General features: G+C 34.5%; 1 protein-coding gene across 9 annotated transcripts in view; it reads right to left on the bottom strand.

Annotated features, from left to right (window-relative positions):
- Positions 1–24,304, bottom strand: part of ULK4 (unc-51 like kinase 4) — a 207,884-nt gene that overhangs the window by 141,287 nt on the left and 42,293 nt on the right. For all 9 annotated transcript variants that reach the window (XR_008429534.1, XR_008429535.1, XM_053936237.1 and 6 more), the window contains exons 21-27: positions 17,851–18,033; positions 12,895–13,022; positions 5,726–5,859; positions 3,638–3,759; positions 3,267–3,323; positions 192–243; positions 7–101 (exon numbers count right to left, since the gene is read on the bottom strand). Coding sequence is in view for 7 of the 9 variants with exons in the window: in XM_053936237.1 (XP_053792212.1) it covers positions 7–101; positions 192–243; positions 3,267–3,323; positions 3,638–3,759; positions 5,726–5,859; positions 12,895–13,022; positions 17,851–18,033 (771 nt within the window). In the remaining 2 variants the exon portion in view is untranslated. The remainder of the gene's footprint in view (positions 1–6; positions 102–191; positions 244–3,266; positions 3,324–3,637; positions 3,760–5,725; positions 5,860–12,894; positions 13,023–17,850; positions 18,034–24,304) is intronic.

Genomic DNA, 24,304 nt, shown 5'->3' with positions numbered 1-24,304 from the left:
ACTTACAGTCAAGTGATGGGTCACCAGCAAGCTGGGATGCTGTGTTACTGCTTCAAAGGTCAATAAAGTAGTCTTAATCAATTCTTCTGATGCAGCTTGCCCTGTTGGCAAAAGTAATAATATTCCTTCATAAAATTCAATAGTTAGAATATCTGTGTTGAAAAGTACTGTGATATCATAGGTTACCCCACCTATTGCTCTATCCAAGATTGTTTCTCCTGAATCTATTGATCTGATGAATTCCTGCAAAAGAAGCAGCATTAATGTTAAAACACTTTATGAAAAAAAATTTAAAAGCATAATCACTGAATAATTACAACAAGAAATTCTTTGAAAAACTGTGTAAATACAAAATATTACTGCACCTACATGAGGATAAAGTTTCATAACAATTAACTAAAACTGAAAATACCAATGAACTAGCTGTTATAATTTTGCAATTCTGTAATGCTCTTGGAACCTTGAATGTGGAGCATAGTAAAGATTATTGCTCTGACTAGTATCAGAAATCATAACATTTCTAGCTAAATAGACAGTAATTAAATGTCCTCACTGTTAACAGAAAACTGTAATTTCTTAGAAGACTTTGAACTACCTTGGATGTGGCTATTTCAAAATAACTCACTAAAATGACCAAAGACCATTCAGAAAATGCAATTTTCTGTTATTGTACCATCTTTTTGATCTCCATGCATACTATATGCGCTATGGATGCAGTTACAGTCAGGAGAACATGCAAAAATGCACATATAACTTTCTATTAAAAATCACCTAAATTAGTCATTATATTAAGGAACAGAGTCAATAAAATATTAATAATCTAGATTAAGTAAATATTGTGCAATTAGACCCACTGTTACTCTGCTTTCATTTCTATGCATAGCTGTTTATTTCTTTGGGATGCAAAAGATGTTATTAAGACTTGCTAAGGAAGGAAAATTCTCAGCAGAATGTGTAGTATGCTCTTTTTTACTAATGTAGTATTCAGGAAAATGGCATTCGTTTATATTTCACTACCAATTTAATTTTCCTTATTACATATTAAAATGGAAGAAGTTTCTACATGGGTTATCTTTTTCACAATATGTAAGAAACATCTAAAGGATTCTTCTCTAATTAAAATAGAGTTAGAAACCAATTATATATTTCATTATTTAAAAGCACCTTGGAAAGAGTCATAAAAAAAAGTACTTCTATTAAAAAAGTTATCTTCCTGATCATTTGAAGAAAATTACTAGGTATTATCTAATTAACTTGATTTGGAAGAGAGCAAATTATTTTGTTTGCTCATTTTTATAAAGTTTCACACAACCATAGTCTCAAGACCGATTTGAAAACATCAAAATAGTTAGTGCAAAAACTGTTCTGGCTACTAATGCCTACTAATTGTATATTAGAAACACAGGGAAAAGATGTGTGATTTAAAGAAATGTAACTATCTGGGGTTTTTCGAGCAATGGAGAGAAATGGTGTATGTGTATTTCACTACAGGTGAGTCTGTGCCCTGTGCACACCACCAGGAGCCTGCTATTAGCTGTGCCTTTGGGGCACAGCGTGTCCTCCATATATTTCTGTTCACAGCAGAAAACTTGAAAGGACTGTCCCGACTCCCTCTCAATTTCGTTGCTCAACACTACTGAAAATTACAGTGATGATGGAAGTAACTTCAAAGCAGCACAAAAAAAAAATTCTCAATGAACAACCGCTACAGGAAAATAACTCTTCTTTTCCATCCAGATCCGAAGCACACATCTTTCCACTCCGCATAATTTCTTACTGTAAAGAACAAAACTATTGAATAAATCAGGAAAAAAAAAAAAAGTAAAAAACAAACAAAAAGACTGCCTCACTAAAGTCTTAGGGGCCTCCGTTATAGCACAGTATTTTGAAAAAATACAGGGTGATGATTGAATGTCCCTTTATAGGTGTCAGTGGGAATGTTGCTAAACACAAATTTCCAGCGTAGATTGTTGCCTGATATAATGGATAGTTACTCTTCCAGATGTAATTATATTAGTTATATCATAACACAGTTACATAAAATTGATTAAAATTTGATATTAATTTTTCAGATATACTGCTGTCCCTCCATTTTTCATGTGTAAATTTAAACAGAGTATGTAAGATCCTGAATTGCCTTTTTCAATGGAGACAGGATAAGACGTAGGAAACACTGAATAATGTGCTCCTCCTTGATTTCAGAGGAAAGCTGTGGTACTATAACTAGCCTGACTTCCTTAGTCAGTAGTTCAAACAACCTGGAGTAACATCAAAAGAAAACTTTCATTGTACCTATATTGTTGACAGAAGAATTTCACCTTCTAGAAGGTTGATTGAAAACTACTAATAAATCTACTGCCTAGTTGGAAATGCTTCAAAGGGAGAAAGGGCTTTGTAATTCAACATCTACAGTTTCAAATTTTTTTCATCATTCTAATGCTAATTTTTACACAAATATTTTAGTAGAGCTAAATTAAACCACATTTTCTTGGAATAAAGAGTCAAAGGAGAAAGATAAATTAATCTGAACACATAACTTGAATGTTATCGTTTGTAGCAAACGATTTCTTCATGCTATTTGGAGATAAATACCTAGCTGTCATTTATGAACTCATGCAATTAAAAGTATTGGCTTAACTCTGATATGCAATTTAGAATATCCCTTTTTTCCTCATTTAGCATAAAAAATTGTTTTCATATAAGGAAATTACGTAAGAACTGTACTACTTCATTTCTCTTGTACTATCCAATGGCACAGCTAAAACGTTCATTTTCTATGGGTAATGTCAGAAATAGGTTGTAAATGTCAACATGAGTTCAGTATCTTAGCCCCATAGTTTTTCATAAACTAAACACAGTTTAAAAGTACTGGCAAGAAGAAAAAGGTGACAAGAAGAAACAATACCTTAAATACAGATTAATTATAACTTCTCTTTCATTTCTGCTCATAAAATACTAGTAGGAAATTACAGAGAAAATAGTCTATGTAATTTAGAACTAAACTTTGCTATTCAGAAATAAAGCACACAGGAAATTCTCAGTTTATCAAATATGTACAGTTTCCCTTTGAATAAATATATTACTATGGAAACTATTTTCTGATTATATAGAAAGTTTTGAATACAACCAAAGCCTAAAATATATATTCAGAATACACTTCTCTCCAATTTAGAAATGTAATGTAATTTTATTTCATTAAAGTAACTTCCAAAATTTTATGCATAGGTATACCTTGTAAAAATATTTATCTTGCATTTTATACTCACAAGTAAGATGCCATAGTTGAAAAGAAACTCCTTTGTGACAATCTGGGGACAAAATACCTATTTGAAATTGGCCAAAAAAAAATTACATTAAATGCTTATCTTTTGACCAGAAAAAGTAAAAAAAAAAATTTTCACGTATTAAAAAAACAAAAAAAAAGAGGAAAAAATATGCATTTGTTTCTGTCATTACCATTGTTACAGAATGCACTTTTATCAAATGCTGCTTCACAGCTGGAATACTTATCAACATATCTATGCATTAACAAAATCTTTATTTCACTCAATCTGACCTTGATTGACAGAAATTAGATTTTGGGAAACTGTAAGAGTTTGTCCTCTGTGTAACAAATTTTGGGGGAAAAAGAATCTACCTGGGATGTCACAAGATGAAACACTACAGGCATCATAGGAAGGCACATCTTCAGCTGTTTGGCCTGAACTGTTGATGGGTGTTTACGTCCAGAGACATTAGTTAGGGCACTGAGAATGTCACCTATAGAAAACAGCATTTCAGGCTGATCCAACATAAAAACAGCTGCTCAAAACTGTAAAAGGGAATTCACATATATGTTAAGCAAATAAAGAATGGGACTCCATATTAAAATTATTTTTCAGGCCAGTAAAGGCCTTTTCTTTCACAGTAAGTCAGAATTTAATCATGTTGAATAATACTAATGCTTTTCTTCTGTTCCCATGGAGTTCAGTTTTCAATATAAGCAGAAATGACAGAGCCTGGCATGAAAGTAGGCCTTTAAGATTTGACTCATTCACTGTTAAAGAAAAGAAAGCGTTGCTTAAAACTCCTCAAATATATAAAACACAAGAATTTTTTCATTAATACCTTTTTGTTTTGAATTACACACAACATTGTAATTCAACAAGACCTCTCTTTGTTTAGTAACTGATTTAGTGAACAGTCTATCTTTCTATATTTTAAAGAATATATAACCATCACATTTGGCAATTTTGCATTTGATAAATAGATAGATATGGCTATCTTTAATTTTAGCATGATCTAAACAATTTATATCTACTTCCTAAAAATATATTAAATATTTTAAATGCAGAAATAAAATTAATTTCTTATTTACAACAACCAAAAGCTTTTAAAATTAACCAGAAGATGAACAATTTATTTCTTTTGTTCAAATGTATCTTTAAGGTCAATTTCTACAACTTGTTAATCTATTTGGTTTATAGCTACATCTGGTGGAAGAAGATGGGATCAGTAAAGGGCTTACATGAATGCATATTAAAAAAGCCAGGTAGGATTAATTCTAAATTAACAGCTAAACTGCTTTTCACTGTCCTAATTTTCAAATCTGATTATTATTCTTAGGTGCCCAGAGTTTTCACCACCTCGACCAGTACATGCTCCTTCATCATACAGCAATGAAAGCAAAAAGACATCTGACAAATATGGACAAATACAGAGCAATAACTTCAGGTTACAGAAAACAATCAACACATAGATCCAGCTTGGAAAAGAAAATAAAGTGTAGAAATTATGCTTGAGATCAGTTCACAGAAATGCATTCTAATTGTAAGATCAGTAGTAATTACATGTCTAAGCAATTGATGTACTATGTAGCTATGTATTTGAAACTTTCAGATTCTGAGGAAATATCAGAGCCTACTATATCAGTTGTATTTAGTATATATAAACAGTAGGAGGTGAATTTGTGCTTCAAACATTTATAGTCTGAGACTTCTATCCTGAAATATAGCCAATATGCAAACCTGATATTTAGTTAGAAAAAAAAGGGATCAGGTGTTCGCAGCAAGGCAAAAATTTGCATTAGCACAGGAAGCAAAGTTTCTTTTAAAATAGCAGCATGACATTTAGGCCTACTAACCTCTGCAGTGCTACCATTACATTTTCAATATCCTAGTGATAATGTAGAGAAAATGAAAAATACATCAGGTATCCTCTCATCAGAAAATAATTTTATGAAAATAAACCTTGTGTGCATGAGCAAATCGGCTTCAGGCATCTAAAACAACTGAAATGTCTAAGCTGAAATTTTCCAGAAATATTGCCTGTAGCAGATACTCTAAATTTCAGCATAAGCGATTAACATGTACTCAGAGATACACCCTGTTGCATCTCTCCTAGGCCTCTGGTTTATGGGGCAAATTTGCTCTTAGATTGTAAAATGTTTATAGTCTTTAAAATACCTTTGAAACATTGATAAGACATCTTGTATCTCTGGGCTTCATTCCTTACTGACCTGGTGAGGCTTACCATTCCACAAACACAAAACATTCATATTGGAAATCATGCATTCCAATACAAAATATCTGATCGTGACCCATCTAAAAAATTTCAGGAAGCTGATATCGTGCAAGCTTTAAGCAATCAGAAAATACAGTCTTTCCACCTGTATGCATAGGGAGATACCTGTTTCTTGTCAGAGTAAGCAAAGGTAAGATCTGTTTGGTTAACAAACTGAATTTACCTAGAATTCCTGGCAGCTCCCGCACAATGTGATAGATGAGAAGATCCAGGCATTTTGACAGGTATTCACTGCCACCTTGCTGCTCTTTTCCTGGCATGGTCTTTCTGCTGTCTCTTTCAATATACATAATGAGTCTACATTTAAACAAGTGCAAAACATTAACTCTCACACCAAAGAAAATAACACTTTATCTCAAAAAAACTATTGAACCAAACATTTTTGGTATCTGTATCTGTGGTTACAGTGAAGATGATACATTACTTTTGGCTCTGTAATTTTGTTGAAATTTTAGTATTTTCTTTTAATCAACTATAAAACCAACACAAATTACTGAGTCAAGGAAAGAAAGCCTTAAGCTACTTTAAGTAAGCACAACTCTACTAGTTTAAATGAATATGTGATGTTAACATAAGGAGTGAATCTTTCTGCAAACTTAGTCAGAGAGAGCCTAATTTTACAATCCACTTTATTTTGAAGTAGGTAATCCATATATGCAATATAAGTGAAAGACTAAAGACAATAATTTTCAACTCATAAGAATTCCAAAAGCATGGATAATTAAAGTCAGTGTGATAAGAGATCAATCTTTCAGTCCAGAAAAATCATACTACACAGATCACGCTGCAGCCTATTAAAATGTCAGTACTAGTTGGAATGGCCATATTGAAAGACATAAAAGCCCAAAGTAGTCTTACATCCTTTCTCTAGAAATCTGGTGTTCACAATTTCTAAATACAAACTCAGTGCACGCATTCCAACTGGTAAGTGCTGTGGCTGTGCCATTCTGAAGAATGACATTTCTCACAGCGAAATGGTAACTGATTTATTAGCCACTGGCTAACTTACAAGAGATTGCTTTAATAATACACCTATAACAGAATGCTTCAGGCAAAATTTTAAAATGCTTATTTGAATAGACAGAAGGGCCAGACTTCCCTTTAGGGCCATACTATTGACATCTTTGTTTCACATTCGAACTCCCTCCGGGTCCTGTGCAAAGAACCATCAATCACTGGTGAGGGAAATCCATGATCTGGATTTTAAGTATGTATTTCAGTACTATCTTTTTAAATAACTTTCTGATAATCAATTCTCTTATACAGAACCATGAAAATTACTTATTTACCTCAAGTGTTCATAACAATACTACTAGGAAATACATCTTTCTATCAAAAAGATTATTTACTCAATGAAGTTAAAAACTACCTAAGAATACATTTTACAGGATTGTGTCTCTAAACAATACATTATTATGATTGAATACTACACTTTTATCCTTCCTAACCTATTCTGCAGAGACAAAGCGAGAAATCAAAAGACCCACTGAGTAACTACTTTTCACCTGTGCAATAGCCCAGATGCAAACACATTCAGCTGCACTTCTCAGAGAGCATGAGGACATCTTTTATTCTTGTAATGTGTGGATATTGCATTAAATTACAGGAATTTTGATTTATCTGTTAGAAAATAACTACTTAAAAATCTGGCATTGTGCTACAAATAGAATTTTACCTTTATAAGCTTTATACTTTTCAATATAAAAATTTGAATGTTTTAAATAAAATAGCCTTCTAGCCTTTCCAGACAACCAAGTAATTTTTATTCCAAAAAATGTTTAGCTTTTAAAAAAAAGACAAAATATCAGAGCTTTAATTAATTTTTTTAAGAAAACACTTCCATGATTTAACAATCATCTGATTCTATACGGAAATACATTTAGATCTATTTGAGTTTAACTTAAAATGGGCCAAATAGACTTCAGCATGAGTGGTTTTATTTCTTTGGGTGAAGGAGGTTCTTTTATTTTATAAAAGCGTGTTCTATTACTTAATCACATTTAAGAAGGATACAAAGTAGGTTTATTTATTCTGAGAGAGGGAAGATACATGAGTTCCCTCCTTTATGTTGTTCTTCCATTTACAAAATTGTCTTATACATAAAGATTTTCTAAAAATATGCACAACTATTTCTTCCCTGATAGTTCGGTTCAACTAAACATTGTCTCAAGAAAACTGTACAGATATAAATTGTGTAGGCAGTAAAGCATTAGCATCTCTATTTTCCTTTGACAAATTCCTCAGTCATATGTAGAACAATTCATCAATTACTTTTATTCCTTGATGAATCTCAGTGTGCTCTCTTGTGGGCAAAACCAGGCCTATAGAAATACATTTATTCAATTCATTTAGTGGCACATTTGTCTTGTATTCAGCAATACATGAAAAAATACGTAGATGTTAGTATAAATAAGTTAAATATGATGAGGAGTAAACCACTGTCTATGAAGCAAAGTTTGGTTTAAAAAAAATAAATTCAAGTGTCTATATTGTAAGATATAGCCATCAGTGAGCTTTTACACTAAAAAACAAAACAACCCAAGTCTTCTGTAAAAAAATGTTAAAGAGTGGAGAAAAAAAGGGAAAATTCTAGAATTAACAGTCTGGAGTGACAGGAACAGGGATGAGGTCTACTACTTAAAAGAATAAGAACTGTTCTCTTAACAGGATGACCAATATGAAGAAAAGAGACTAAGTTCACAGAAAGCGACAGACCTTTATGAAACTAAAGAAGGTTGTGCATATTCTGAGGACATATACAGTCCATTTACCCCAAGAAATCAAGAACTATTTCTTAGTTTTATTATTATTTATTATTGTTATTAATCAATCTCTGCTTGCAGAAAATGAAGAAGTTTTTTAAAGAATACTTAATATAGATAGAGTTTATTTTATAGAGATGTAACATCAGATAGCATACCATATTAATAGGAGGCTCAATCTCTACTTCTTGCCTTCTATCACTTTTTTCTATTTTTTAATTTGATACCAGCTTGCTGGGCTTTTTCCTGAAATCACTAACTTACGTCATTGTTCCTTCCTGCCTTCCATTTCCATGTCTTCCCATCTGACTGAGCACTAAGCTTTTTAGTTCTTTTCCTCACTACTTTTCTAGATCAATCTTAAGATGTAGAAGGCAATCTTAAGATGTATGCTAGATGTGAGACTGTAGTAGGCTTCCAGGCAAAGCTTTTCCTTTAAGGGCACATATAAGATTTGAAAATTTAATAAATATGGGAGGTGGCCACAGGAAACAGAGAAAGATTTTGCTCAAATGTTATGCTGTTGTGCATAGTTACATTTCTGCAGACTGTGAAATGTGTCAGGAATACTATCCTATCTTTCCACAAGTGTCCATCTCTGCAGACAGTAGAAAACAAGAGGTTTGAATAAATTCTTTTGGGAGGAGAAGTTCAATCTCCAAGTCAGTCTCTGTTCACTCAGGAAATTCTCTGAAACCATCTAGATACAAAAAGAATTCAGTGAGACTAATCAGAAATTACTGCTAGCTCAGAAAAGGGTGAAATGAAAAGTCTCAATAAAACTTCAGGGTGTGTCTCTCCCCTGAAACACAGGTAGCCTGCCTCTGCAAATCAAGGAGAAATTAAGAAGACTAGAAAACTCAGTGTGATTAGCAAAATAAATTAATTTGCACACTGTAAATAAACAAGTGCTACTTCAGCCTAAAGGATCTCGTATCTTCTCTACCTGTATCACATGTGGAAGAACCAAAGGTATGTAACTGACTACCATGGAACAGGTGGGAAAAAAGAGTACCAGGTGAATTGTCTCAATGTTGTGGAACAATGAATTCACTTCAAAATTACATTTCTTATTATGCATCAATACTTTTCATCCACAGAACTCAAAATCTGCACAAGCAAAGCAAAACAAGGAATTCATTCACCACTGCCCATAGGCAGACAGGTATTCAACCATCTCCAGGAACAAAGGGCTCCATCACATGTAATGGTTACTTGGGAAGACAAGTGCCATCACTCCTAATGTCTTCCCCGCCATTCCTTTCTTCTTTCCCCCATGAGGCCATGTGGTATGGAATATCCCTTTGATCAGTTGGGATCAGCTGTTTCTCCACTCTTATTTGGAGATATAAAGGTCTTTGAGTAAGTAGAGATTTTTGAAAAGATACAAAAAGAAACATGCAACCAGATTGTGTAAACTCAGCTAATCAATAGGCATCACAGGGACATGCATATGGGATTGTGTGTAAAAATACTCAAAAAATGAATGGCAACTGCTGGTATCATGGCCAAAGCCAATAGGCTCTGTAAACAGTAAAAAAAAAAAATAGGCAGGTAGTCTTAAGATTGCATTCCAGGAATTAAGACTTGCAACACTGGACACTTCTCATGTTCCCAGCCCTGAGGCAACATTATTGCTTGCAATAAAAAGAGGTTTTAGCAAATGCCTACTTCTGCTACCTTTTATTTCCTGGTACCTGTGCACAAACTGGAAGAAAAACACAAGGAAATCCATTTTGGTAACACCAGCAGAGCTAAAATATGCTTGCCATTACCCTTCCCTTCCATTTCCTCTTTCCCTACTCCTCCTTCCATTTCTCTTTCTCTCCCCTCCTTTCCCTGTCCCATGGCCTTTCCTCCCAATGAGATGAATGAAAACAGATTAAACTGTTATTTTCTTCACATGCCACAGTTTTTTCAGCTCAAAAACCACTTCCAAGGACAGATATCACAAAGGTTACCAGTGGGAACAGGATTTTACTGTCTGAATTATCAGTGAAAAAAATTTTCCTGATCTCAAATCTCAGTCTCCAGTGGCACAACTTAAGCCCATTTCCTCTTGTCCTATCACTCATTACTTGGGAAGAAAAGGACGAACCCCTGCCTTGCTACAGTCTCCTTTCAGGTGGTTACAAAGAGTGATAAGGTCACCCTGAGCCTTTTTCCCTCCAGGCTAAACAACCTCAGTTCTCTCAGCTCCTCCTCATAAGACCTGCACTCCAGACCCTGTCCCAACTTTGCTGCCAAATAAAGGAAGAACTGCTCTCCAGAGCAAGGCCTTTGGGATGCTGGCCCCAAGGCAGTCCCCATGCTCATGAGGCCCAGGAGGCTGTTTGCAGCACAAACAGCCTCATAGTAACTGCCATGAAGAAAATCAACACTAACCAAGACAAAACCAGCATAATTACCAAACTAAAAAAAAGCATTTTTCAGTGCAGTGATGCCATGAAACAGTTATTATTGTTTTATCGTCTGCATCATCCTTTAAGTGATGCACACTGAAAAATTAGCTTATATGGATTATCATTATCATAAACAGATTTTATCATCTAAAGCAATATAAATCCTACTACAGGCTTTAGCTGCAGCTGCTGAAGACAAACTGTTAACCAGGAATTATATGCATTTTACTACAGGCTCTTTATATTTCTCAAATCAAACACCTCCAGAAGGAGATTTTAAGTATATCAAATATTTTCCATAGTTATCCAACTGATTTCTGCTTCCTGTGCTAGCAATTTATAATTTATGAGTCTTAATTTTGAAGAAACTTTTCTGTCAGACAACTGAAGACATCTAACTAAATTCCTCACTGTAAGTCAATGAGTATCCAGTATCTTTGCTGTGTTTAAGACTTTTCCAGAGTTACATAGTGATATTATGAATGCAACTGTCTCCAGATTTAATGGGTCATTTCTGCTCTCTGTAGCTATCTTACCTTCTGGATGTAAGAGAAAGGTTTCAGGTGATCTATTCTGCTAAGAGATACGCTGTTCACTAAAGAACAATTACAAAGAAACCTCAGCAAATGAAGAAAAACAGTTTACCCACTCAATAAAGCTGCTATAAGGCTTGCCTATTGTTTTACCTAATGTATTACATTATGTATTGGTCTCTAATCAGCCCTGTCTGGAGCATGACAATAAAACAGCAGGATAAAGCCAAAAGTCATAATACAAAATCATATTCCAAATTCACAACACATTCTCTTCAAAAAGGCAGTTGGTTGGAAAGCATTATAAATAAAGAAAATTGTTGATAAAATTCATATTCTCTTTCACATAATATCTTAGGTATATATATAAACAAATAGTAACTGTCAGTGCAGGATTTCTGTCAGACCTTTCTCCAGACACAGTGGAGAGTCCTGTGTGGTACATCAGGCACATGAACAGCAGGAGTTACTAAAAACATAACCATTCAAAAAGCCCTTACAAATCATTAGAGGCATTTTTCACTAACAGAACACATGCTCTGATAGAACATTTCTGGAAGTGTAAAAAGGTACACATGAAAAAGTCCCTTGGATTCAGTACTTATTCTCCCTGATTCTACAAATATTGGGATACCTACAGTGTTGCGAGTGGAGGAATATATATATAATGCTATCACCCCACAAGTGCAGTGGTGCGTTGTTAACACACAAGGTGTTCTTTCACAGTGGCTTCATGGTGTAATTCATCTGCCCCTTCCTTTAACCCTAATGTATACATCCTCATTTTTCTCAAACATGAATATAAGGTGTAATGTTATATTTGCTGTAGGTATAGTTAGATTTACAGCTACCCACAAGCTTCATCCTTTTTTACTTTCAGTTCCAAACTTGCTCTGTTTCAATACTGTAAAAACTACGTTTACACTTCATTTTACTCTTCTTCTTACAGAACAGTAGAAGATATAAATCCCAACTAAAATTTCTTTAATCCTACTTCTCCAATCACCTCGAAACATGGTGACAATTCATATTCTAACACAGTCTAATTTGCTCCTCTTTGATACAGGAATGCTTCTGTCCCAACAGAAGACAAAAAATTTCAAAAAACAATTCCCTGGTGATTCAGTAATTTCTTGCAAAGTGTTCTAAAACATAGAAGAATTAAATACGTCATGTAAAAGTCACAGGAATTTATTGGTCATTCTGTAAATCACTCCCACACCACATATAGCCAAAAAATATTATTTTTCCTTGAAAGTGACTATCCAGAAGAGACTATGGACTATAGCAAACCCCAAGATGAGGAAGGTACATAACAGAACCTTTAATTTTACTTTATCACCATAGCAGCAACTCACTGTTGCAGTATATCTTTTCCCCTACCCAAAAATGCAAATGCTCATTGGAACCACAAGTCATTTTAAAAGACATTCTCCTTGCAAGACAGTAGTTTCCCCTTGTGAGTAATTGTCACCTGATGATCCCAGACAAAATATTCTCATGAACAAAAGGATTACTGTTACACACAAAACAATTAAATTCTAAACCATTGGCTCAAAAATACCACACATTTTCACGTATTTCAGGTATAACTTTAAAGACTGTATCTTTGATTATCTTCCAATATTACCTTACCTTGTTTGACAACTGAGGAGCAACATCTCCCTGTTATTAATTAAAACTTGCAGCAAGACCAGAAAGGCTTTTGCTCGAATAAAAGTTGAAGGACTTTCAAGTAGATGAGTAATTGTGGTCACAAAATCCTTGGTGGAAATAAACACAAAGACATTAAGGTTACTTGCACTGTATTGTAAGACTGTATACACTTAAAGTTTGCTTATTTCATGTCACTCATAGGAAAAAAAAATCCATAGAACACTAGCAAATAAATTTTGTCCAAGACTGACTGGTCCAGTGTAAAGCTGCTTTGAACATCTTCAGAAGTGGTAAAGTAAAAAGTAAACACTATTTAATGTACCACATCCAAAATAGTATGAAAACAATTACAAAAGATGATAAAACTTATATTTTTAAAGGACTTACCTTAAGCATAAACATAGGATATTTTAATATATTTATTTTAAAACAAAGCTGAACTATTTTCAGAATATATATGTATTTAAGCACAAATATGATTAAATTTTTTAGCTATTCATTCCCTTATATGCAGGAATATTAAAAACTACACCTTATTTGGATAAAATCTTATCTACATCAGATACCAAATTACACACCAGATGCCCCAAATAGATGGTAAAATAGTTTCCACCTTCTCTGATTGTTCTTATCTAATCTAGTCTTATTTTGAGTTCAGAAAGTGAACAACATCTTTTCAAGGAAGAAATAAAATTAGGACTTGAAAAGAAAGAAGAAGGATAAACAAAATCAGAACTAAAAACTGAATCCAAATTTACAAACTGTTTCAACTAGCTCTATGCAAAAATTAGACTGAGCACATATAGCCTCATCAATAGAACCTGCCTTCAAACAGATGAACTGGATTCTCAAGGGAGTGGCACTATAGGATAGATAAGTAGTGTATGCATGTTATGTACAAAGTTAAAAATCCCGCTGTATGATACACATTTAACATACATATTACTGTTCAAATTCCTCATTTGCTGACAGAATAACTGCAAATCAACACTGACTGTAATTTATTAGAGACATCCTTTGCAACAATTAACTATACATCTTTACCGAGAATGGAAAAAGAGCAGGAGTATAAGAGTTGGCCAAGAAACTATCAGATTTTATTCTGACACCACTTTAACCCTGTCTTCAAAAGCAGTAGTCATTCAGGAACTACAGAAATCCCAGAAAAACAAACTGCTATTAATTATTCTACAACTGTCCTGCTGTACTTCAATAATTTATTTCATAAATAGAAGAATTTCTCAGTCTTGGGATTTAAAAGTTCACTGCTTTAAACACTTCAACAGCTCACAGAGCATGACTTGTAGCTCCTCCAGTATGAACTTGCAGCAGTCAAGTTCTTAAATTACAATCTAATAAATGCAAAGGTTGAATTTTAATTGTGGTTTGGTTTGTCAAGGTTTTCTTTAGTTAAAAAACCAAAGCAACAACAACAAAGTTTTTACATTCAGAAATCCCATAAAACCTCTGACATAGTCAAAGAGTATATATAATGCAACACTGACTGTGCTAACATAAATGGACTTGATAGACCATGCACAAGGCAAAGACACATGCAACTACAAGCCAAAGCACATCTATTTTTAGTACTCATACTCTGGAAAGCAAGAATATCTCAATGCTATATGTGGGGATTAACATGGTTTAAGACAGACAGACTTATCTGGGAATGTTCTAATAATCTGGTTTAAGAAATAAATGTGACCTGTTGGAATTTGCTTTTCTGGCTGGTTTGAGGACTGCATAGCAGCAACAGTTTATCCAAAGAAAATCTCAAGCACATATTTTCTGACCTGCAGGACTTAGTGTATCAGAAAAGCCAAAAATCACTCAAATACTGCCAAATACATTATTTATCATTTCTCTGTTCTATATTTCTTCCCTTCCCTGCAAATGTTTGATGTATCCATGGAGACTCTGCAGGATAGGACAGCCCTTTCATTTCAAGTGAACACACTGCAACAAGATTATGACTTTATATTGGATACACTGAGTAATACTGCAAAGCAAGTTTAAAACAAAAGCAATGATGTTTTTGAATTGGCTACACAAGAGGAAAACAGCTAGACCACAATCTCACTATACAAGAACAGAAATTGCAATAGCAAACATTTGTTGCATCTTTATGTATTTTCAAATTTCCCTTCTATGCTTTGCAAATATCTCCATATTATAAGTTTGGAGTTGCAAAGATTTTGCTAAAGATATTTTTATCTTTTTATTCATTCATACTGATATTGACGAAACTATCATCTACAGTAGTAGTTATTTGTCCACATTCAGGTAAAAGACAAATAATTGAAAACAGTTACTGAAATATGAGGACAATGCTTATAATGTATTTACAATGCAGTTGTGACAATATATTGCTGTAACTATTTGAATAATTTTACTTATGACTAGTTGAGCAAGAAAGAAACCAAATAAAAAACACCCTGCTACATTATCTGACCTTTGGAAGAACCTAATTGCATTCAAAAAGTTGTGACTGATTTTCACTAATCTAATGGTGAATTTTGACAGCCAGATGAAAGAAATTAGCAGGGTTTGTTTTTTTTTTAATTTTCTGCTATAATGCGTTCAAGATTCTTGATTTTGAGTTCTTTTTCCATGCTTTATTTTAAAAACATAATTTCAACTATTCTGGTTCCAAAACAGTAAACTAAAATGGAAAGTCTCTGTATCAGAGAGGGACAAAACCCAGTCCCTTCTGGCTGTTGTGGTTCTCTGAAGTTTTCGATTAGTGTAGATGATCACAGAACTGCAATTCTGGCTTTTGTTTTGTAACTGGCTTTTACTACTGTTCCTGAAGACTGAAGAAAACAAGGGCAGTCCTAAGTCTTACAAGCTAAGGGTGTTTCCAGATAACATAAACAAAGCTAAATTATCTCCATCTTGAATTTATATCTTTAAGTATCTTTTAATATGTTGCTTGCACCTATATTAAACAGAGAGTCACTTTGTCACTACCTTCTGTGTGACACCGACGTCTTTCTGCCTCTTAAGCTGAGCTACACAAGAATTTTACAGAACGCAAAATAATCCGTAGGCCAACACTACTCACTCTTCCCTTCTCTCATTAAGGTGGACTTGTGCATCACGAGCATGAAATATTGAAAAGTGCATGGACTATTAAATTTTATTTTCAGAGCTAAAATAATATTACTCCATGTGATGTGATAGCACCTGGCAGTTCAATACAGGAGCATGTTTGTATTTTTAGATTCTATTCAAGAAAAATAGAAATTTCGTTTCAGTTTTCAAAACCCTACAATCTAATTTCCATATCACAGAACATTCTGAGTTGGAAGAGATCATCAAGTCCAACTCCTAAGTGAATGGCTCACACAGGGATTGAACCAACAACCTGGGTGTTATTACCACCAGGCTCTAACCAACTGAGCTAATCTCAATTCAAAAAAAACCCCATTCTATGAGATTTGAGTTTTTCTGAGCTGTAATGCAGGTACAGTTACCAAATGTGGGCACATGCAGTAGAACCAGACCTACTTTATCAGTTTTTACAGTACGGTGTTTTTTACTTACAGCTTTGGGCACTATTCCCACTTCTATCATTAGTTTGATGTATGCTATTAAGAGAATGTCTACATTTGTCTGTATTTCAATTTTCTAATCTGTAAAATTTAATTAGAATTGTTCATAAGAACTGCAGTATCAGAAAGGGAATTCTAGTCACTGTCCATAAGAAATTCTGTATCGGTAGGGGAGTTCTTTTAGCAATGTAAGTCCCATATAAACAAGAAATTCTTCAAAGAAAACATCATGCTGTAGCCATAGGCTAGCTGCACATTGCATTCTCTTGCTAGATGTTCAAGTGAAAGATTTTTGACCATGTTCCTCTGACTATACCATCGACTCACTCTTGTGAGTTGCACAATGTGCACTGTTAGTGCAGCATTACAGGACAATTTGCCACCTGTTAGTGCTGTTGTTGTGGGATCGGAAAGTTTAAGTCCAGCTGACATGCACTCACAAAAACACACCGGCAATTCTGACATGGTACCAAAATTAATTTTAGGAAGAGAATGAGTGATTTCAGGCCACATAGGTATGACTATGTTTTAATTTAAATATAATTGTTAAAACAATACATAGGGAAATAAAACTCTCTCAACTAATGCCCAACAAATTATTATAGTCAAGATGATTGTCAGATTACAACATACATTACAACAGAGTATCTGAGGAAAACAAGAACTATAGTTCCCTCTTTCTTTGTGGTTTTTATCCTTTCCAAACAGAGGGAGATTATTACTTTCATTTATGAACTATGCAGATGCACTGCCAAAATAGAAACACTTTTTCTCTAAATACAAAATAATTTGGGGATCAAAATAGAAAACCACTTTAACCACTTCTACCAAAAATTATATTACACATAAACCAAAACCAGTTGTTTTATTCAGTGACACAAAAAAGAAAAACCTAAGGTATTAAAATGCTAATTTCTGCAAGATATTTCAATTACAAATTGACTTAAGGTCCTTTAAGGAGAGCATAAAATACAGTATCAGATTTAATCAGAACACTCCTCATTTTCTCTTTTAAATGTCTAAGAGAACTATGTAAAATATCTGTCCTTACTGATTCATTACTGATTTTCCTTAGGGCCCATTATCAGTTACGGTCAGGCGAGGGTATTCTGGATTGATTGAATCCTAACTGAAGGAACAATTTATACACCCATTAGTACCATTTCTCAACGATCCATGAGAGAAACAAAAACTATACACCTTATAATTCAGATTTTAAGCAAATATAAATATAAAAGAAACACATTCATCATTTCCTGCTATTCAAATATGCAAATGTCATTGAGATGTATTTTGAAAACCCAAAATCACTAGCAGTGTCTATTTTAACTTTTCCTTTCATTAAATTCCATGCCAGCGAAATATTAATCTGAATTCAAACCTTTTCTTGAATTAGCCTCTGTAGATGAATCCCACATGATAACATTGCTGAAAACATTGTGAGCATGTACTGCTGAATTTTGCATATTCCATTTGCCAAGGAATTTAGTACAGCTGTTAATCCCACTTTTTCAATGACACTCTGGAAAGCATTAGGTGAGGAACGAGTAATTCTGCACAAAGCCTACAAAAGTGAAAAAAAAATTAATGAAACTATTATTTTAAGAAAAATCCTGGAAAATAAAAGCATGTGGTGAGTTTTCCAATAGTTTAGGAATTTAAGGAATGCATACAGATTCATTTTTAAGATAAATATTAGGGGAAAACACCACTTATTTTTAGAGACCTGGAATTCTTCTAAATACATTGCTATATACTCTGTGCAGCTGAAATTCAAATATTTCATACACCAACATCCACATCAAAAAGTCACATTACTCTTTTCCTCGAGAGAACAATAATGATGGAGCATCACAGCCCATGCCTGTGTCTTTCGTCAAGCATGGAATACAAACAGCATCAGTTAATACTGTAATAGAAAGGAGTACAGGGAAAGAAAATACAGACATAGCACATGCCACAGAATTTATGGGCACCCATAAAGGTGGGTAACTTCTCTCTCCCTGTTCATGGACAATAATGAGGTATGTAGTATTTCAGTGTCTAAAGTCTATCCTTAGCTCTAGATACTACTTCAGATCTAGGTTCTTATTAGGAAACAGTGATTAGTATAATTAACTTGCAAGTTATTCTCCAAATGGTTGATTTTCGAGTATCAGTGATTAAAATGCTTTTAATAGAAAATGTAGATAGTGACCATGCTCCAGTAAAGTGAGCACAAACTTGTTCAGTGCCTACTAAGTCAGCTATTTCTTAGCAAACATTACCAAACAATCTTCAGTGTGGCCTCATTTCCAAATCAATCTCCTTTTGATACCTGTAAAAATGCAACCTTCACGATATCATAACTACATTTGTTCTTTCCAGATAAAGAAAATAAGACTCTTTAAACATTAAAAATTTCTTTTTCTTTGGCCTGAATATACTGTTAGCACAGAACAACAGCTTATGTCAAATATCAGATTCACTTAAAAATCTGAATTGGTTTTCAGGAAAAACTTTGAAGGTGACTCCCTTTTGTGAAATATAAGTAATATTTATGATTTCTTTGTTCTCTTCAGACCAGCTATACTTAGAAATTGCTGTTTACTTGGTGTGCACTCAATAATAAGGTCTCATTTAAGAGAAACTATAGTCAATTACACAGAATACTACCACCAGAGAAAAGCTTTCCATGTAAGAACACCAGAAACTGTCCAGTTCACCAGCGCCCTTAGAAACATTAATCAAAACAAACTAAAAAAGAAGGAAAAAGAAGAAAAAAGACATAAAAGACAGTAAATCACAAACTTGACAGACATTTTATTGATGTTGTTCATCTACTCTGCTCCTGTTCTTCCTTGGCCTTTCTGGTCCAGGAACCACATTGATTGTAGCCTTTTACTTTTCTTCTTTTGTTATTATTTTACTCTCTTTTTCAACATAGACACCCAATCTCAGTTCCTTAGTACAGCATGCTCTATTTCCCCCAGGATACAACCCAGCTCTTTACCTCTATTCAGAGTTTTCAAAATGAGTGGGCAGGGCAAAATGTGTATTCACTAAAAACATTCTTGAGGGTTGTACTACCAATGAACTGCTGGGACCTAGGGACAGGCTGTGCCAAAGCAACATGGAGCTAACTCAGTGTGCTAACATGGTGTGTGCAGATTTTCCACTGCCTTATATCTCTGCTACAGACCTTGCTAAACAAGGGTGGCCATCCAATTACTTCCAGGCAAATCTCATAGGAAAGACATCATAGGCTGTCTTCTAGTATAATACTGCAGTTTTGGAGGTAGCAGAAAAGCTCCAGCCCACCAATAGCCAAGGGGAGAAGCTTTAAATTCCCATTAGTTTCTACGTCACAGAACGCTCTGCTGTATGAATGAACTTAATACTTCAGCCGAAAAGCAGAAGATAGAACTGAAATGCGGGATAGAGTACAAAGCACTTTAAATCACTTCAGTAGATCCAATACTGGGAGAAGACAGATAGAGATAGGTCAAAAGGTGGTGGGGCAGGAACTGGAAACAGATGATGACAGATGTAAGAGTAGAGTTCACACCATAATCTCCAGGCAGCAGTCTTGGAACATGAAATGTTCTTAGTGAGAGTAAGGCTTCAGCAGAACCTCTGCTGGAACTGGCTTCTCCACCCCTGCTCTCTGCACAGCCTTAACCAGCACCTCTTCTCTCAGCAGCTCCAACCTTTGCCTCATGATTCTTATAGGTCACTTCCAACTTGAGATACTCCAGGTGTCTATGATCATCTCTGCCATATCCTTCTAGTCGTACAGGCTACATGTGACTGGGTAACATTCACCCTTTCAGGATATCTTCCATGACTCTCAAGATTGAGAATGAATGCACTAAAGTATCTGCATTACACAAGTCTCTGAAGGAAATTATTCAATACCGATTACTTATTAAAATAACAAAAGAAACCAAATCCCCAAAAAGACTGTGTGAGCTTTCCCAAATTAGTTTCCATTTAAGTGGCTTATGTTTTCTTACTTCTCTTCCATCAGAAAAAGTTATCTCCTAGAATAGGAGATAATTATTTGTTGTCGCCTATTGTAGATAACTATTTGTTATCTCCTATTCTCTTAAAATTTGAGAGAATTTTAAAGTCATTTTAAGTCTTTTTTTTTTAAATTTTCAGTCATTTTTAAAAAAATTAAAAAACTTTCAGTGTACTGGAAAGAAATATTCTTCTTGCTGCTGAGCTTGTCACAATATCGCTGTGACATCTTACAGATTTTTTTTTTCTGAGTCTAGCAAAATGATAAAAAGACACAGCTTTCCTACAGGCAAAATCTGTGATATTTACCTGAGGCATGTTGGACTCCAAAGTGAGAAAAAAATGCTGAGACACAATCCCCATTTGCCACCTCTGATAGGCAGGACAAAGTGAAGTGTAATTTCTTGACTCCAGAGACTAAAAACAGAGAATTTTCTTGATATATTTTTATTATTGATTGAAATAATCATAAGTAGAATTCCATAGTCCTTTACTGCTGATACACTTTGCAGATAGACTCCTAACTCTAAGTATTAATGATATGACAGATGTATTTCTTAACAGAAATGTATTTTTACATTCTAATATAGATGTCAGTTAAGAATAAATTCTTCAGGATACATTCAAATAAGGCAGGAATGACTGCATAATAAAATTAAATAGGACACTGATGATGTCAATTTTTGTGGTCATGCAGGATAAAAATGCCTACATATCTGTAGCAATAATTTAATGAATGTAGAAATTATACAGTACACTATAACTGGAGAATACATTAGTATTTTATTTTTCAAATTAGCATACCACTAAAATCTCCATAAACTTTAACTGGGAAAAGATCTTCCTGCACTAGATTTCAATATCAATTGATTGTTATCAGATGAAGTTAAGATTATATATCTAAATGCAGCATTAATACATAACCATGATTTATATCAGGCATTGAGTAATAAGTTTATCTACTTCTTACTTTAGCATTTCACTACAAAGCACCAAAAGGATTAAAGTATCACCTTAGTGCATCCTACTTTAAAAGCTTTCTTGTTCAATTCACTTCATATAAAAGCATTAAACGTCATTCTTCTGATAAAGGAAACAATCCCCACAGAAGTGGAGGGGAAAATCCAGGAGCCCATTCAGACCCAAGAACACTTGTGTAAAATGATCTGACTGAAAAAAGGAGATGGATTCAGCTACATGGATAGCAATAATTTCCATGAAGAGCAGAAAAACTGGAAGAAAGCAGATTCACCAAGGATATCAAACAGTAAACGTGTCTTAGTCTTGCAACGCTCCTCACAGCTACTTTCATTCAAAGCTCGCCAATATGTGAATTTGGAACAAGCCCTACCTCCAGCATGACTGAAACTTCAGTAAGTACAAAAGAGAAAAGTATGATTTCCAGTAAGCCTATTGCCTTCACAGGAAACAAATAGTAGTTATGGGTTTGTTTCTATTGTCCATATGTACACATTTATACCACAGATATGCAAAAAATGTTGAAGAAATTTTTATCTTAGCAGATGTCACTGTGCACACTCAACTTTGTTGTCTTTTTAAAATGTTGGCCTCAACATCCAAGCACATATTGCTAAGCAACTTTGAGAAAGAAAAGGTAACAGAATGATAAAAAACATCTTTCTTACTTAGACTCTCAATTGCTATTGAAAGGATATCCAAAAAATCAGCTGAGTTTCTCTAGGAAATTCCAGTAGTTGCAGCTATTATGACCTCCTAAAACACACTGCTTCATCCTAACAGATATCATATGTAAGAAGGCTTCTCGAGTAGCTTCTGAAGACTAGTATGTTTTATAATAGAAAGATTTCAAACACAAGAAAAAGTATCAGGAAGTAAGAGCTTGGCAAAACCAATGTCATTCCAAGTCCCAGTGTCAAATGACTGCCAAATGATTCAACTTTGGAGTATAAATATTGCAGTGAAACTCACTGCACTTAACAGGACTAGCTGAACAAGAAACCCATAAAGATCAAGCTGCTGTATCACACCTACAGGAACAAGAGGTGAAGGAACTGAGAAACTCACAATCTGTGATACTTTCAGTCTACTCACTTGGAAGAGATTACACAAACACCAGCACTGTCCAACTGCACTGAGTAATTAATAAAGCCTTGCTGACTAGTACATGGTGGTAGTTATCAAGGGACACAAAGAGAAAAAAAAAAAAGGGAAAAAAAAAAAAAAAAAGGGAGCAAACTAGGCTACAACAAGCTCTTCAGGTTTTAGCTTCAGGTTTTAGCTTACACATTTTTTACAACCTCCCAGTTTTCCAGCAGGAAAATTTTCTTCTCATCAGTAGTACTTAAAAGAGGCTAGATACCCACAGCACAAACACTATGACAAAGAAAAGGCTTCTTAAGTGATTCACCTGAACTTTACAGCCTTGAGAGGATCCAGTGACCTGGGTTCTCAAAAGAAGCAGAGGGTACAGAGGGACAAACAACAACCCACTCCTCTCACAGTCTCTTGACACTCATCCAAGGGCAAAGTGAGCAAACCATATGGCATTGATGACAGTAACCTCTGAGCCCACTTCTACAGAAAGCCATAGTGAATCTCCACTGATGACAAGTTTATTCTTGACAATCAGATATGTAATGTCTGCATATTATGGAGCAGGGAAAAAAGCTCTGCCTACCTCAAGCATACTGTATTGTCCAAGAAGAAATTGACTTTTCAGGAGGGGAAAATTAAAAAAAAAAGGAAAGGCCCACCGATAGTTCCTCCTGTGATCTCTTTTAGCTCAGTGTCTGAATGCCATTGAGACAGACAGGTTCTCCAGAACATGCTGTTTGTTGCGGTATACAGGGCAGGCATAACTGGCCAACTGGCCCCTACAAATGGAGCAGGCTCTAGGAGTCTGCTGTAGGAATCAAGGGAATGGTAAATGATGAAGCAAAGTTCTCCAAGCAGATAGCAGAGAAACAAGAGGGAACTTTCAACACGAGTTAAAAGAGGTAAAAAAAAAAAATACTATGACCTAGTAGCAAACAAATTACAACTGCCCAGTTATTGGCAAGAATAGAAAGTACATGATACCCTTAGAAAGTACATGGTACCCTTACAGTGAAAGTAGTAATAGGAGAGAGGATCGAGCAGTTTAAAAACTCAGTAAGTAAAGGAAGTCATAACTCTTATCTCCAGTCTTTTCCCATACATGCAGTTGTGACCCAAGCATAAAATCCACAGACCAAATGGGTGAAGTTTCAAAAAGACCCTTTCTAAAAAAGCATCCTAATAGCCAGACTCACACATATACTTTACATATTTAGAGACAGATTATTCTGTACCCATGAAAGTTCTAAGACTGTTTTTGCCAAGAATTTCAGATGCTACAGGGCAAAGGTTTTTATTTTACTAAATAGGTTTCCTGTTCTAAAATGTCATGACATTTTCCCAATATTTGAGCTGTTTATATTGCAGGCAAGACTCTGACACAAATATACACTAAGATAAAAAAAATCAATAAATAGATATATTTTTAAAAATTATAAATTTATTATACCACTTACCTCTTCAGCCACACTTCAAACAAAATTTTATTTCTCTCTCTTTTATTACCTTTATGCTAGATATGTCTGTGTGCATACTGCTGCAGCTGTGACACTACCCTTTTCCATTTGGAAAGCAAGAGCTCCATCCAACCTGGCCGTGAACACTGCCAGGGAATGGGGCAGCCACAACTTTTCTGGGGAACCTGTGCCAATGCCTCACCATCCTCACAATAAAGAATTTTTCCCCAATATCTAATTTAAACCTATTTTCTTTTAGTTTGAATCCATCCCCCCATGTCCTGTCACTACATGCTCTTG

The sequence above is a fragment of the Vidua chalybeata genome, chromosome 1 (assembly GCF_026979565.1).
Source record: "Vidua chalybeata isolate OUT-0048 chromosome 1, bVidCha1 merged haplotype, whole genome shotgun sequence".
NCBI classification, from domain to species: Eukaryota; Metazoa; Chordata; class Aves; order Passeriformes; family Viduidae; genus Vidua; species Vidua chalybeata.
This window is presented reverse-complemented; position numbering and strand designations above follow the sequence as displayed.